This window comes from Phaethon aethereus (genome assembly GCF_964289735.1).
Source record: "Phaethon aethereus genome assembly, chromosome: 1".
NCBI classification, from domain to species: domain Eukaryota; kingdom Metazoa; phylum Chordata; class Aves; order Phaethontiformes; family Phaethontidae; genus Phaethon; species Phaethon aethereus.
Genome location: NC_138575.1, coordinates 44,419,191 through 44,436,068, shown reverse-complemented (window position 1 = coordinate 44,436,068; position 16,878 = coordinate 44,419,191). Strand labels below are relative to the sequence as shown.

The following is a 16,878-nucleotide window of genomic DNA, read 5'->3' as shown; positions in this document are numbered from 1 at the left end:
TTTTCTTCATAGCAGCTACAAAGTGTACTGTTATTTCATTAACTGATTTCTGTACAACAACAATATGTAGAATATCACATTTGTTGCACTGTCTGAAATATTAAGAGCTTAAAATTGATAAAAAGGACTGACAGTAGCAAAAAAGCAGTACAAACATAAAACTATGACTCGAATGCAAGAATGCAAGGAAAAGACTGAGTTATGTATTTCTATCACGGGGTCTATTAAGGAATAAATAAGAATAAAGAAAGAACATTTTGCTTCAGAATAGGTAAGAAAATTAATCATAGGACAAAAGAAAGAATGAAGACCACAATAGTTCACTATGGCTGCCATTGAACTTTACATTTAAGTTACATTTGCCATATACAAGAAAGAATAGGCAACTCAAATGTTTGTAAAACATCAGAATTAAATAGGTGGAAGACCTGGGAAAGGAAAAAATGCTTGGACACAATTTTCAGTAGAATTCATTTTCAGAGAATGAGAAGAATTAATTAATCTGTATGGAGCATGAGGGTAGAGCAACAAAGAATGCCTGAAAGGAAAATAACTACATTATAAAGCTTCTGTTCCTTGTAAGGGAGTATATAAAAAGTTGGGTTAAAATGCTACAAAAATGAATGGAACACTTCCCATTAAATTCTACATGATCTGGATTAGGAACAGTGAAAATTATGGCCAAAGTGCATCAAAACTGAAATATAAAAAGCAATGAGTGGCAAAGGAGAGAAGTGCAAGACAATGACAATATCTGAAATGCACAGGATGAAAATTGAATTAAAACACTCTTTTGAAAACTGTAAGAAGAGACAACGAGAAAGGTTGACAGTCACATTTTGAAATGCAAACAGAACACGAGGTAGAGGAAGAAATATCATCCTTGAGCAGATGGCAGAGGTAATTTATAAACAGGAGAAATCAATGTAACTATGTGTCACAGGTTCCTAAAGAAAATGTTCAGAAAAACATCAAGTACTTTGCAGGGAGGAAGAACTGTAGAACATGCTAAATAACACACAAGGGCAGGTACCAACCAGTAAAGGACAAGATTTTCAGGATCTGGCCCACAGAATTATGTACGAAGGTAAAAGGTACAAGCAGTTTCTGAGAGGTTGATAGTGAAAGGTTTAAATAAGAAATTTTTAATGTCTTAAAAAAAATTAAATCTATTGAGAGGCTATGAAGTGCTTTATAATTTAAATTTTTATACTTTCTATCTAGTAGGTGCTATGTTATAGCTATAGAAAAGACCATTTGTTTTAGAAATGGAAAGTCTGCTTTGAAATCCCTTTATTCCCTCCACTTATTTTAAGCTTAAGAAATATTATTAGATATCTAAGAGAGGATGGGCTATAGGGAGGAAGTGTGTGAAAAATACTTTTTTGTTGTTGCATTGTTCTGCCTTTTCTGTGTGAGCGTTATTAGAAAAGTTAGTCATTTGACATCATCAAAAAGTAATCCTTTTGTGTATGGTAATTTCTGAGTCTTTCAAATGAAACAGAAGTATGTATTAGGAAACTTCAAATAGTGCTGATGTATTCTTTTCATGCTGTTTTGAAATACAGCCATTAAGGTGAATTTTAGGGAAAAAATACAAACAGTTGCTAATGAAACTGTGGCAGTAATACTAATATAATTTAAATATAATTATTAGTATTAGTAATACTAATATGTAGGAGGTTATGAAGGTGTATTTTTTTACATATTGCTCAGTCTATATATCATAGCTGTAGCCTAGAAAATTCCTGAAACAGCAATAATTCCCAGCAGGTAATGACGGTTATAGCAAATGTTTAAATTAGTTTCATAGTTGTATGAAGTAAACAAATGGCATGTGCAAGGAGAACCACTTTTCTTGATGACCTATACAGTACTTATCACAGGAACGAATCTCTAATTTATGCAACTCATCATTATTAAATATTATCTATTTGCTTAGGTACACAGTTAACTGATTTTATTGGTATGCAGAGATACCGTATACTTTAGTTACTTGGACTTCAGGACAATGAAGATGAAAGAACTTGCTGAAGTTCCTTTCATTGGCAACCGTGAGTCCATTACACAAGGACTGTAATGATCGTGTCTTTGAGGAGTAGAACAAAATGGGGGCAAAGCTGGTTTTCAAGAGAGAAGGATAGCTCAGTTAAAGTAAAATTAAATCCCTATGGTCCATTTGAAGGTCAGCTGCTGCAGATCCTGGTGCAATCACATTAAGCAATTCTTGCTGCATTATCTCCCAAATGCATAAAAACACATTAGATTAGACTAACAGTTTGTTCGCTTAGACGCTTGCTAGAAAACAGAATAGAAAGAAGAAATAAACCTTTTCCTAATTTTTCTTCTTTGCAGCCATTAAATAATGATTCTGTAGTGGGAAAAGCAGGAACTACCTACCTGTTTCCCTTCATTAAAACCAAGTGACTAGCAACGGCAAGAACTAAGGACTAAGGGCAAAGAAACTTGGTTCATCTCTTTCCTTTCCATTAACCAAGGAAGACACATAACTTTACACATTCCATTTCTAAGCCTGTGCCAGTGCAACACACTCGGTGTAGACTGTTAAGGTTATATTTTCAAGCTGGAGAACACTGAAACAAAGGCCTTTTTCTAAATTGAGAGTGGTGTATACCAAGATTGGCATATGGATTGCCAGTATTCTGGCATGGATCTATTTAAATTCATAATCATAACCACTACATTTGCATTACTGTATTTCACACAGCACAAGCTGTGTGTCCAATATGTTTCATTTTTTCCCTAGTACTTCTGAGCAGGAGGCAACACGAAACCCAGTTCATCGCAGTAGTTATATATGCAATTGCCTGTAGAAATCAGCTACCTAACTTTGTTTATGCGCCTAGGAAAACCAGGGTGCTCTTTTAATATAACAAATTTAACAAAATCCATCTGGACCTCAAGCTGTGCTCATCATTCCTGTACGTGATAAAATAGTTTGTCCGTCTTGGGGAATTTTGCTGACAGCTTACTGAAACCAGTTACTGCCTAATCCATAAATGAGACAGAACTTCTTTCATCCACATGTGTTTTCTCTTAGTATCTGGGTGGTTGAAAGATCATCACTGCAGAAAGTTTAGATGTATTGCTGTGATAATGGAATCCACTAGCAAAGCGAAGAATAAAAATATAATGTAACCATTGTTGTCATCTATCTGTACTGACAGATATAAAATAAGGCCACCAGCACCGTATTTTTTTAACTAAATCTCAAAGCAGCAACAAAGTCGTAACTAAAAAATGCAGTTCTTACCTCAGACTTTGAAGTATTCAATTCCCACAGTTCGCCATACAAGAATATAGGAAATTTTAGGATACAAAGAAATCAGAAATCACATCTAAAACCATTCTCTCCCTTAGGTTACCATTTATTATTTACTGCCAATTTTTCCACTAATTGTCTAAATAATTTTAAGAGGTCTTACACTTAATGGTATGAAATTATAATCTTCCATAAATCAAGCATATTCTTTGCAATGAAATTTCACTTATCAACTTCCTTCATTGTTTTTATATTTAATTTGAAATGTTGCTGTTGGCCCTAGGATTAGATAGGCCAACAATACTCTTTCACGTGCAGAATCTTGCTCCCCTTCTGTGTGCACAATTTTCACAATTCTGATCTTGGTTACAGACACATTACATGGGATTAGGTATGTTAAAGTATTGCCACACTGACCAACTTTAGATAACTTTGTCAGGAACCTGCTGTAGAAAATTATTATCCTCCTATGCAAACATTATACTAAGGGGAGAGAGACTCCTCCAGAAATCAGTTTAATTACATTCCTGATCTGTGTTGTCTCCTGTAGGAGATACTGATTACCTAGTCATCCAAGGACAAGTAGCCTCCTGGATTAGCCTCCTGAATTACCCATTTCTGCACAAACCTAATCCTGTCAGTCTCATGATATTCTGATTATAACCCTCCCCTGGGGCTTCTATTTGCTATTTGAAAACAACCTGGCTATGAAAGCTCTAGAGTCCTAATACCATTTTTTCTGCCGGTTTCAGCTTTTGTTGACAAAGGGCCCAAACACTCTCTCATTGAGATTGATACTAAAGTAAGTTGGTTTCAGTGGCATGTGGGACAGCCTTAGACCCAGCAATGATCACAGGGGGACCTGGACACCATAACCTGGAAATCTGGATGAGAGTGCCATCATTGCCATCATCATCATAAGAACCACTCCCTTAAATTAGGAGAGTGAGACATTAGGCCTGTACACACAAAGACAAAACCTGTCTTCAGCAGAGCTTGGGTGCTACCACTTCTGTATCCTGACCATCTTCAGCGTCCCTTCTCAAAGGTATTTCCCTCTCTTATGTATAACCTCTATTTGTCTCTGAAGCAGTGGAGGGCATCACCTTTTCATACTTGTTTAATAAAGCACACAGAATGGCTTTTTACCTCCTAGGAAATCCAGTTGAAATTAAGAAATATGCTTACTATACCTTAGCTGGAAGCAACAAAGAAGATAACTTTTCTGATGGAATAAACTGACCTAAAGTAACTGCAGTTATTAAGACATAGTTTCAAAGACTTAAGTTACAACGTGAAATGTGATTGCTTACTGAAAATTTTAAAAAAGTACAAAGTCTATAAAAGCTTCCACCTTTTTCTGTGTATATGTTTTGGTTTCGCTTATATGTCTGCACACATACAAAAAAGTACATGTCAAACACACTTAAATGTATACAATGCCTCAAAACCACACCTTTATTTCTCGGATGTCTAACACAGTAGAAATGTATGAGTCTTCAAGTAAAATAAAAACCCCACAGGTATCAGAAGACAATTTTTACAATACACTTGAAAATGTACTCAAATTATGTCTGCAGACTCTTGCCGTTACTGAATAAAGACGAATGTACCATTCAGGTGTTTGCTACTGTATTCATTTTCTGCCTTCTGCCATAATAATAACATTTTTTCTTGTAAAGGACCACAGACCAAATTAATGGAAAACAATCTCTGTTATGTGCATTTGCCAAATAATTTTTCCAACATATACACCATGAGTAATTTGCTGCCTTAAGGTTTCTACATACTGACCCTTTTCACAGTGTAAAATGTTAGAAAACAGAAATTATTAAGAATTTTAAAAAGCATATTCAGAACTGCACCAGGCTAATAAAGTGAGGCACAGCTGCATAATAAATGTGGAATAATAAATTGCCTTAAAGATTAACATCCACTGTGTGAAAGGATAAAATAGCTCAATTTATCACCAGTACTTTAAAAAAAAAAAAATTACTCTATTATTGATAGTAGTTAAATTATCTGTTGAGTTAATAACTCCACATGGAAAAAGTGAAGAATGTGACATTATTACACATCTTAGATTTTTATCACTTTTCAATACTCTTCGTTTAAGGAAACAGGAAGGTTTAAGTATCTTTAAGGAACTCATTTTTGCCAAAAATACCTAAAGATCTCAAGCGTCCCATGGAGTAGCCATACAAGTTCCTCAGGAACTCCTAAATAATGATGTCCTGCCCTGTGAATCAGTCGGTCCTGTTGGTTCCTTCTGTAATTCATGCTGAGACACAGTTGCCATGAAAGCAATCATACAACAGAAATCCGTCTTGGGAGTCACGTAAGCTACCTGTCCACATTTCAGATAGCAAATGGCAGACAAGAGGCAAGATGATTCCCATCAAAGGCATCTTTTGTTTTCTAATGTCATATTTTGGCTTCTTTCCAAACAGAAGCTTTTATTTACTCATTAACAGCTTAAAACTAAAAAGCTGTTTGGGAAATAATTTTGAATTTTTTTCCAAAATATTTGTTTGGATGGGAAAAAAAAAAATTAAATTAAAATAAATGACTGCTATGAAAACAAGGGTCGCTAAGGTCACTACAGAGAGTTCATAACAATGTATACTTGTATATGCCCATCTATTTGTGTAAAACCTGTTTCAAATATAATCATTTTTCTTAGAAGGGGACATATTATTTTATGCTAATTTCCTAATATGACTTCAAAACAGTGACAAACAAAAAAGCCAATTTGTATTAAAAAAATCTGTATTTCTGTTTGTTTCTAAGCCCCAGAGCTCCTTGTTTTGCAAGCAGCTCAGAATGCTAGACGTATATGTAGAAGAAGATAGAAATCTTTCATACAGAAGAAAGGTTTTAGAAGTAGGCACCTTTCTTTACCCTTAAAGGCTTTACTGAAAAATATATGGATAGAGAAAATCATACTCTCTCAGGCAGTACACAAGTTTATGGTGACAAACATTGAACTTCTGTATATGTGAAAACAAACAGAAAAATTTTTGCTTTCAGTTTACAGATAGGAAATAAGAAAGATGGTACAAATCTTTATGTAATAATTTTTTACATAGAAATATTTTGCAGCTGAAACATAGCTATGACTAGAAATTTAATCAAAGAATTAAATTTTAAACTCCTGGTCTAAAGCACACTGATGGAAATGTTGTTAAACCAGCCTTAGATGTCACTTTACAAAGACATGAATGCTAAGGTTCTGGACATGGAATAATTGCCTTTCCTCCCAATGAAGTGTATTTAAACATAGCAAAGTAGAAGAGGAGAAAAAGGTGTTGAAGGATCATACGATCTTGGGGAATTATAATAAAAAGAAAGCTTTATAAAAACTTCATCCCCTCTTTGCCTACCATTCCTGAGCAGACAAAGGACTAGTGTGTAATCGCTGTCTTCCAAATAGCAAACAACTGCTTTGCTCCAAGCTTTTTTGGACAAACAGAATTCCTTGCAATAGTGGTGATGTATAAAGGAACACTATAACTATTTTTTATTAAAATTTCACCATGGGTAAATTAGAAAAGCAGGAAATGTTTCAGTTCTTTTACTAAATTATAAAAAAAAAACCAATAACCAAAGGTATTTACATGAAGCTGGTTAAACCCTTAATTCCACTGATTAAAGCAGTGAACACTTGTAGACCTACATTCAAAATGTCTTCCTTATGATAGGAAAGAAAATTTCTGAATAACAAGATGTTATTGCCTCTTATGCAGTATTAAATATCCTTCAGAAAGCAGAAATTCAAGTTCAGAAAATGTTGAGAGTGGTCAGATTCTTTTAGGATCACACCATAATTCCCTAGATTACATCTCAATAGTAAAGTTAACAGAGAAAGCATTTAAAGATGTTAATTTTCAGTAGCAGAAAAAAAAAATGTATTTCACATTGTAATGCCCAAGGTAAATGCAAGTCTAAATAATTTTTGTATCGAATGAGGTAATTAAAATGCCATCAGCAACATTTTCCTATAAACATATTTTTACAGCACTCCTAGTTTCAGGACAAAGGTTTCTATTAGGCTGAAGTGTGAAAAGTTTTCTCAACTGAAAAAGAAATATGTTTATTATAAACATGAAAGGGTAATTTAGATATGAATGCACTCAAGAACCAAAATTTCATTATTGTAGTCTGATACTTTTAATCCATCCTAGATCATTGGCTTATCACATTCCAGACATACAATTGATCAGTAAGTATGCAAAAAATTTTAAACAAGCAAATAATAAATCAAACATGTATTAAACCCAGCACAGCAATATATAAAGCTCTTCATTAAACTACACTTTACATAGTCCTATATGTGAATGGCTTTTTTTGAACTTCCTCAATAATATATACATTGCTAATTGTCTTTCCATTTAAATAGATATTTGTGTTTAAAACTGATTCTTTTGTCATGGCCAGTAAGAAACTACCTTCTTGAAATATGCTTTCAGGTTCAGTCTGAAAGCAACATAATTCAGCAATTAAGGATTCTGCTGAGTGCTTTGCTTTCCTAAAACTAAATCATAAACTGACCACTTAAAAGAAACTAGATTAAGGCCATTTATTTTCCCTTTCAAAAAACATTCAAATAGAATTAGGCACTCAAAAACAGAATGCATGGGGTTGAAAAGATTTCAGAACAAATGAAAATACTAATTGTGCCTTTTCCCCATGCATTTTGCTACTCATTTGCAATTGTTCATTTAGATGTGGAACTGAATATGTGAGGAAAACATGAAAATAACCAGTATACAAACCTGAGGGTGTTCTAACAGTCTCTTAATGTGCAAAGGACAGTAGAATCAACAATAAAGTGAAAGAAAGATTTAAAATTAATTAAAATTTGAACTAAATTTAATTGGGAATATTCTCATTGTAGCTTTACTCCCACGAAATGCAAGCGTAATACCAAACAAACACTTAAGATATTGTTTTCCTATACCCATTGCAAAAAATAGCTAAAAAAAAAAGAAAAAGCCAGTCTTTCAAGTCTTAAAATGGCTAAGTTGTTCACAAAATTTTGTCTTTTTTGAACAGGCAAATAAGAAGCTTTTACACCTGAGAAAATTAACTTTTTAACCTACCTCGACTGCATATCTTGGTGTGTTTTGGACTGGCTGGTTTCAGCTGGAGGTGAAGGGACTTGCTGTTGTAGCTCCACCAAAGACTGGTAGTACTGTTGCTGATGATGTTGCTGCTGTTTGTACCGAGACAAACTGAAAAACAGCCCTAAAATGGCTTTCAAATTTCCATTCCTTATTTCTATTTAAAAAAAAAAGGAAAAAGAAGTGAAAACACTGTGGTTTTAGACTTCAGTTTTGTAACAGTTTTATACTAAAAAATCTCTGTACATACCTATAGCTATATATGTTTATGTCTTCTACCTCTTCATTTATCTTTAATATCAGGGACACTTTAGGTATTACTGATATTTTACTGTTTCTTATAATCTGTGTTTATTTACATGTTATTGTTGCAATAAATACATATCTCCATAATGTGGAGGACAACTTCATAGAATCATAGAATAGTTTGGGTTGGAAGGAACCTTTAAAGGCCATCTAGTCCAACCCCCCGGCAATGAGCAGGGACATCTTCCACTAGACCAGGTTGCTCAGAGCCCCGTCCAACCTGACCTGGAATGTTGCCAGGGGTGGGGCATCGACCACCTCTCTGGGCAACCTGTGCCAGTGTGTCAGCCACCCTCATTGTAAAAAATTTCTTCCTTATATCCAGCCATAATCTGCCTTCTTTTAGTTTAAAACCATTACCCCTTGTCCTATCGCAACAGGCCCTGCCAAAAAGTCTGTCCCCGTCTTTTTTATAAGCCCCCTTGGTACTGGAAGGCTGCAATAAGGTCTCTATCCCTTCTACCTCATGGCTTTAAATTACACTTCCTGGTTTTTGGGCATATTCTGAACACGCTGGGAGGAGACAGTGACTTCTAGAAAAATCAGAAAGAGGAGATGGTAACAGTCCTGTGGATGAGCACATATCCCTTTACAAGAATTTGCAAGGAACACAAAAGAAGTAGATCAGTGGAAAATATCTATTAAAAAAGGTGACTGTAAACTTCATAATTACATCTTTGAACTTTCCAACTACATGATTTTCTAGCTTTCTATTTTACACTGCTATTACTGAATAACGAAGACTTCAAAACTACAGCTTTTGCATGAGTCTAAAATAGCTGTCCATATGAAATTCCGGTGAGCCACAGTAGCATCCTCATGTCTCCCATTCCTTTCTTATTTCAATACTTTCCTCAGCCTGAGACGAAGGTTTTGAAAGGATAATGTTATTCTTTGCTCATAAAGGATCTCTGTGTCAAAAAAGAAGCCTCGGGAGGCTTTAATGAAATTATCTGCAGCGCTTAGGTCTCTTCATAACCTCATTATTAATTTTCTTTGGCACTGAACTTCTTGTGAAAGGTTTTCATTAGGCCTAAAGCCTTGTAACCTAACATGCAACACTGCAATGTTTCTGCCTTCCCCGCAAGTCTAAATACTGAGCTGTATGTGCTACGCGGCCTTTCTTAGATAATTTTTAAAGCAGGCTTTATGAACAATGACTGTCATATTCATGTCCTTTAAACTATACTCGTTTTCTTTCAATAGGATGAGGTGAAATGTTAGTACATACACTAACAGGCCAGCAAACACTGGAGCCCTTATGCTCTCAACCCGTTTTTCAAAAGCATGCACAATCCTGGACACTGGAATATACTTTGCAAAATGAAAGTTTGTTCTAAGTATCCGTACTTTCTTATCTTCCCTGTGAAGATGCTGCAGGATCCTCAGATACCACCAGAGATACACAGAAGAACTTTCTCAGAATCAGAAAGCTTTTTAGGCAACAATGACTTTTGCAATCATGTTGCTTTCAATGAATATAATTATCAAGGAACACAGAAAACTTGTATTTAAAATTATCTTAAAAAAAACATGACAAAAACTCTTGACTATCCATCTTTAAGCTTCTCTGATTCTAAAAGATTTTCTGTATATGATACTGTTTTTTTATTCTTATGATTTTGCATCACTTAATGTTCAGAAGAAGAACTCTGTTAAATCCCACTAATAATTTTTTATCTTAAATTTTTGCTCTTTTTGTGTTAAACTGTATTTTTTACTATTTTTAAAGAATGTTATCAATTTTGAACTTCTTTTTCTTTCCTACTTTTAAATGAGTTGATATGGGAAGATTTCTCCTAAACAGAAAAAATCCAGAAAGTTCTAATATGTACTAAACTTGCAGGGAAGACGAGAGGAGTGTTTTCCTCTGTAGCATCTGGCTTATTATTAATCATCTGGGTTCTCCAGTAGAGATTCTACAGTCAAGATCTGAAAATTACTTTTCCTCTAGACCTCCTTGCACAACTGTCAAAATGAGGTGGGAAACTGCTTGTGAAATCTTCAGTCCTTGTTAAGCTCATGGTTTACTGCTCTAGAAACTTTCTGCTCATTAATAAATGACCCAGTAGAAACAAGACACATTTACCAAAGCTTATTACAAGAAACAGACTTATGGTTTCTCAACTTAATTGACTTTAAAAATAAATATGCTGACAATTCTGAGTTAATTTTAAAATAGAATGGTGGTTAGCATTTAAAATTCTTCTCTGGGTATCTTCTAAAATTCAACTGAAATTACCATCCCTGAAAAAAAATGTCTTTTTCCTTCTATCTTTTAGTTGTGCTACAAGGAAAATAAAAAAACAGGGTTGCATCTTGTTAATACCTATTGCCTTCAGCTGCCACGGAAGTCAGAGGGATTTCGAAGGTGCACAGCACCTTGCAGAGCTTCTTAATTTGTTGTAGGACAAACACTATGTACATTTTATTAGTTTACAAGATAAAGTATCCACCTGACTTATTTTTACATTAATAAGGCAAATATTACATGTTAATTAAGACAATTGGTATTGTAGTGGTTTTGATTTAATACATTTAACTTATAACTGTTCTAGGCAATCGTTTGAGGTGACTAATACAAGAAAAAGGGCTATAATATAAGCAGCAAGACCATTCACTCTTTCACTTAATACATGACATCAAAGAATACAGTAATTTTCGGACTCATCCTGACAGCATTGCTACTAATAATAAATTTTCTTAAACAAAATAGTCTTCCCTAGCTTTACTTAACTGAGCAAGATTCTCATATTCATTTCTGTTATTTTGTATCCCTTATATAAACAAGTTTAAAAGTACATTTGGGAAACCCTGTACCTATCTAATATTTTGGAGATAACATGAAAAGTTTAATATTACTGAAAAAATATTTTAAAACATCATCTCAATCTTCATAAACATTAATTTTCTTGGTTCAATTTCAAGGGAAAATTAAAAGGAAACTCACTTGCTATCATTATTCTATATTTGTATGCTGTTCAAGACAGCTAGAGTTTGGTTTTTTGGTGCAAATAATTTGTATTAAGAAAATTAGTTTTCAGAAAAAAATCCTATTATTTGTTCTCATGATTTGTTTCTCTTACCTTCTGCAGAAAGACCTTGGACATTTACGCCTCTGGCTGCCAGAAAGCTAAGGCAGACATCAACATTCTCAATCTGCAATATGAACAGAAATAACACACAGCATAAGAGTATTTGACAAAATGTAGAAATGCAGGGGGGAAAAAAAAAAAAGAAACAGCCCAGGAATGAATACTTTACATTCATCACATACTACAGCTCTTTACCAAAGTTTAACAAGAATGATTACTGCTAATTGGGGAATTGATATAAAGCTTTCATTGTCCGCTTTGGTGCTTAAAAACAATTCATAAATGCCCAATCCAGAATGGCATGCTGGCAAATCAGCAACCCACCTACTTAACATAAAACAGGATTTTACATGCTGCAAACAAGCAGCAATGAAAGCATCCATAGAGGATTCAACACTGAATATATGTCTGGAGATGTGGGAGACTGTTAGCTAAAAAACTGTAAGCAAAAACCTCCAACAAATGTGTTAGCAAACATGTTTCCTTGCGATGATGTAGAACTCTGTGAAAATGATGTCACAGAAGTAGTTTATTGTCTATTTTTTTCCTTCAAATCTTATGCTAAATAATTTTAATAAATTTAATGTTTATGCTTCTCCAAAGAGTGCATGCTCAGGGAAGGACACGGTGCTGATTTCTGTTGGTTTAGAAGAAATCTACAATTAATAGAGAGAAATTTAGATAAGAGAAGAACATGAAGCCTAAATGTAGATCAATAAAAGGATAAAACTCAAGTCAGTAATCACCGAACTGATTTGACTCCTTTCATATGTCTATTTCTAATAGATTAGGGAGCCAGAACGTTCCAAAGGGTTCTGAGTCACCATCCCCAGCTGGTTCCTCCAGCCCTCCCAGGATCAATGAAGCAAATACTCAGCTATAAAATCTTTTAACTAACAACTTTGTCTATAAATACGCTGCTATGAAAAGAGAAAAATTATGTAGAGTGAGGTGTCCTATGTCAAATACCTTCAACTGACCTGATTTTAAAATACATCTTTTAGGTTGATGGATTTTTTCAAGGAAATTAGGACGACAAAAACAAAACAAAATGTATAACAATATATTTTAAATACCTCTTTTCATTAGAGAACATTAAAAAAAAGAAATAAATATCCAACACCAAAAACATAAACCTGCAGTAGATCAAGTCCATGCAGTTAATTTTATTAGAATGTTTACACATTTTACAATACCTCATATCAAGAGTTTTCAACCATCAAAATATGAGGGGTAAATTAATTCCTTGAATAAAAGCTACCTGATGCTTGGCAGTATCTTTTCTCATCTAAGAGGAGGGCCTTTCATTATCATCAACTTTCTATCATTGTAATTCTGCAATTATTCCCAGGAAATGGTATTGGCTGAAAGGAATATAAATATTCTTTTTACTACTGACCCTAGAAGTATATATTGCGAGCTCACACAGAATCTCTTGATCTACAGGTAGTATTTATAAAATTATAAATACCTGCAAAATTTTTAGATCTGTGCTTTTTAAGGACAATAAACTCCAAAGTATTAGTAAAAACATAATTTAAAATGTCTTTTCAAACACTTGTTTCCAAGGACATGCTAACATATATAGGAAATGATAAATAATCTCTCTCCTAAATAAATTTAAAAAACCCCCCAAAACAAACAACTCTGCAGCTAACACTGACTAAAGTTACTCCAAAATTGGCATTTACCATAAGCTTTCGTCAATCAGTTTGGCAAGTGTCACCAATTGGCACAGCTGTGAACGTGGAATAACCATCCTAAAATCAGCGGGGTTACTCCAGCTCTGGCCCAGCACGCTCCTTGCAGAAACTCAGGCCTTAACTTTGTCATTTTCTTAAATGTTTACATAGTTTTACACCGTCACAAAACCCCAAACTAACTAGGTCGTTTCGTAAGGTGTAGAGATGCGACACAGCTAAGTCAGTTGCAAGTTGGCTGCAGCTAAAATAGGAAGGTCTGCTTCTTCCTCACCTCCTCTTCCTCCCAGGCACGGGGCGCTGCCGCTGCCACCTCTGCTGGGCTTCAGAGCTTCTCTGAGCGCACCGGGAGCCGGCTCCGTGCAGAAAAGCAAGTCCAGCAAAAAAGGCAAATGTATTTTAGTCACTCCGGTTTCCCGTGCAGTCAGATGAGCAGAGGAGTCAGCAGAGGGGAGGGCGCATCCCAGCCTGAGTAAGGCAGGGTTTGGGAGAGGAAAGGGGAGGTGGGAAGGAGGGACAGGCAGATGGTGCCACTTCTGATGGCAATGGCAAGGCACCGGGCTGGCTCAGCCCTGACCTCCAACTACACCCCTGCACATCAGTTGTGAAAATACTGCACACTATGAGAATATTTCTACTTGGCCTTTTAAACAATGCCAAATACATAAGAAAACAATTTGAATGGAAATTCGCCTATCCTGAAGTATTTAAAAGAAATTAAGATTTATTTGGATATTAGCTGTATAACTGAGTGTGTCTTTGAACTTTCAAATCAACCATAATGCAGAATCAACTACTTCAAAGATGGGAAATTTTGTTCTACAACTAAGTACTGGAAGCCAAGGAGAAGGAGAAAATAAAAAAGAAAAATCAGACTGATGTCAGTAGCCATCTCCAAATAACTGAAACAATATTTCCTAGCAGACCTCCTAGTATAACCAAGACATTTTTCATAATGGGTATGTGTCCTCTGCAGTAGTTCAGGAGACCGTAGCTATAAACAAAACCTATTTTATTAGAGAACATTTAAGCTCTAATGTGCTGTGAAAACATCTCAGTATCTATGTGCAATACTGAATATTTAGTTAATAGTAAGCTTAATACATAAACCTTAATATACATTTAAGGTGAAATATATCCTATAGAAATGGCACCTGGTTACTTTATGTGTCTACTTCTACAGCATGCGTCTTTGAAGTCTCTTAAACTCCCAGACAAAACTAGTCATTAGTATTAACACCAATGACTCAATATACTGTATAACTACAAAGCAAATTCTGTTTTCCTTCATAGTTCACCAAGAGAACTGTAATAGAAGCCCGACATCCAAAGTCATTGCTCTTGGTGGTTGTGTATGAAGAAATAGCAGTGGCCAACTTTCAGACAATAGACTGTGGTTGCACTGTTTAGCCTTATAATAAAGTCTTGTTTTGACTTGCGAATGGAGCAAGTTTGGTGTGGCAACTCACAGCCACATAATACACTGAAAATGTCAGAATATGGCTCTTGCAGTCAGTTTTCTGGTAATAACTGCAGTTGCTATACAACTCTCAGGAACTGTTAGGAAATTCAATGAGATATGCATTAATACATTCTCGGGTTATTTTCACTTTCTTTCCTCTCCAGTCTAGAAAACATTAACCCTAATGTTGTCTCATTTTGAAGTTTTCAGTGTGTCTCTAAACATTGCTTTAATTACCTACTTCTTGCCTTGGCAAACCACAGTTATTCTTTGAACTCAAACCCTAGCAGCCCCAAACACTTTTTATTTAAACTTACTAACAGATGAGAGTAATTTTGTAATTACAAAAGTTCTAAGAGATTTCAAGCAGCTTCCACTCCTCAATACTGTTTCAATCAAGAGTGGTATGATTCCCTGAAAACCATGTTTATTTAAGTAGTTAGTGGTGGGGTTATTATACACTGGGGTAGTCTGCCTAGACCTGACTTTGCATATGTAGAACTCTACCTGCTTATATATCAAGGGCTGAAGATTTAACACTTAACATAGACGCGAGACAAATTTTGTATCTTACATACGCCCACAATTTTGTAGTCAATTTTGCTTGCAAAAAAGCACCAGTTTATAACAGAGATGATGCTCTTCATTAGCGTAAGTAATATAATAATTACAAAGTGTTGTAGCAGAAGACATAGTTCATTACAGTACAGAATTCAGGATATACAGATTGACTCCAAGTCTTACATATCAAGACACAGAAAGTGACACAAATTTGCAAATTTGCTTCTACTGGGAGATGTTGCCAAGAACAGACTGCTGCTGAATGGCTCTCCATCATTGTAAATCCCCCAATTTTTTTGCTCCAACGTATCTCTTTTCTCCCAGATATACAGGACGAGAGGAAATGACCTTAAGTTGTGCCAGGGGAGGTTCAGATTGGAAATCAGTTAAAATTTCTTTACTGAAAGAGTGGTCAAGCATTGGAACAGGCTGCCCAGGGAAGTGGTTGAGTCACCATCCCAGGAGCTGTTCAAAAAACGTGTAGACGTGGCACTTGGGGACATGGTTTAGTGGGCATGGTGGTGTGGGGTTGATAGTTGGACTTGCTGATCTTAACGATCCAACCTTAATGATTCTATGATTCTATGATTCTGTGATTCATTTTATATTAAAGGTTCAAAAGAGTGGAAGAAGTGCAGTACATTGAATAGCAGATCTGCCACATTAAAAATCTTAAAACCTGTAAATGGGATAAAGAATTAATTATATAATAAACCTTCATTGCCATGTAGATATTTGTTCACTTAGCTATTCAATTAACCATGTTGAAAGTCAATCGGTACTACATAAGATGGCTTTTCAGAGATAAAAAAAACTTTCCTCTGATAATATAATCATTTCCTTATCAAAACTCAAGAGCAATATGTCAAATTCTGAAAAGTATAAACTTAGCTAAGACAATAATAATTTAGGAATTAAGATTTATGGGCATCATCAGGTAGATAACACAATTTGATTTTTTTTAAATTAAGCCTACTGAGTTACGTTTACAATATATTAAACTTCTTTCATAAATCAGTGCCTTTTAATATTGTTCATACATACAGCATTATGGAAAAAGCACCTGAAATACTTACACCATAAAGACTAGTGAGCACCAAGATATTTCTAATCCACATTTTAAGGGGTTAGAGTCCAAACAATGATGTTCAAATAAGCAGCAATATTGCAACTCTGATACTATTAACACATTACATGGCATACAAAGAAGATACATTGCAAATCTTCTGTAACATATTACATTGCGAATTTGTGGGTAATCTGGTTTTGACTGGAAGCTATTTGAAATTTTACTGACAGAAATAAATCACTAAACCAGACTGTGGGACTTGCATGTAGATAAACAGTA

General features: G+C 34.9%; 1 protein-coding gene across 2 annotated transcripts in view; it reads right to left on the bottom strand.

The window, feature by feature from the left end:
• The window catches only part of NAV3 (neuron navigator 3), a gene marked incomplete at its 3' end in the record, with an annotated part of 271,115 nt that overhangs the window by 149,456 nt on the left and 104,781 nt on the right, over window positions 1-16,878 (bottom strand). For both annotated transcript variants that reach the window (XM_082013485.1, XM_082013486.1), the window contains exons 4-5: window positions 11,799-11,871; window positions 8,386-8,563 (exon numbers count right to left, since the gene is read on the bottom strand). In XM_082013485.1, coding sequence (XP_081869611.1) covers window positions 8,386-8,563; window positions 11,799-11,871 — 251 coding nt within the window. The remainder of the gene's footprint in view (window positions 1-8,385; window positions 8,564-11,798; window positions 11,872-16,878) is intronic.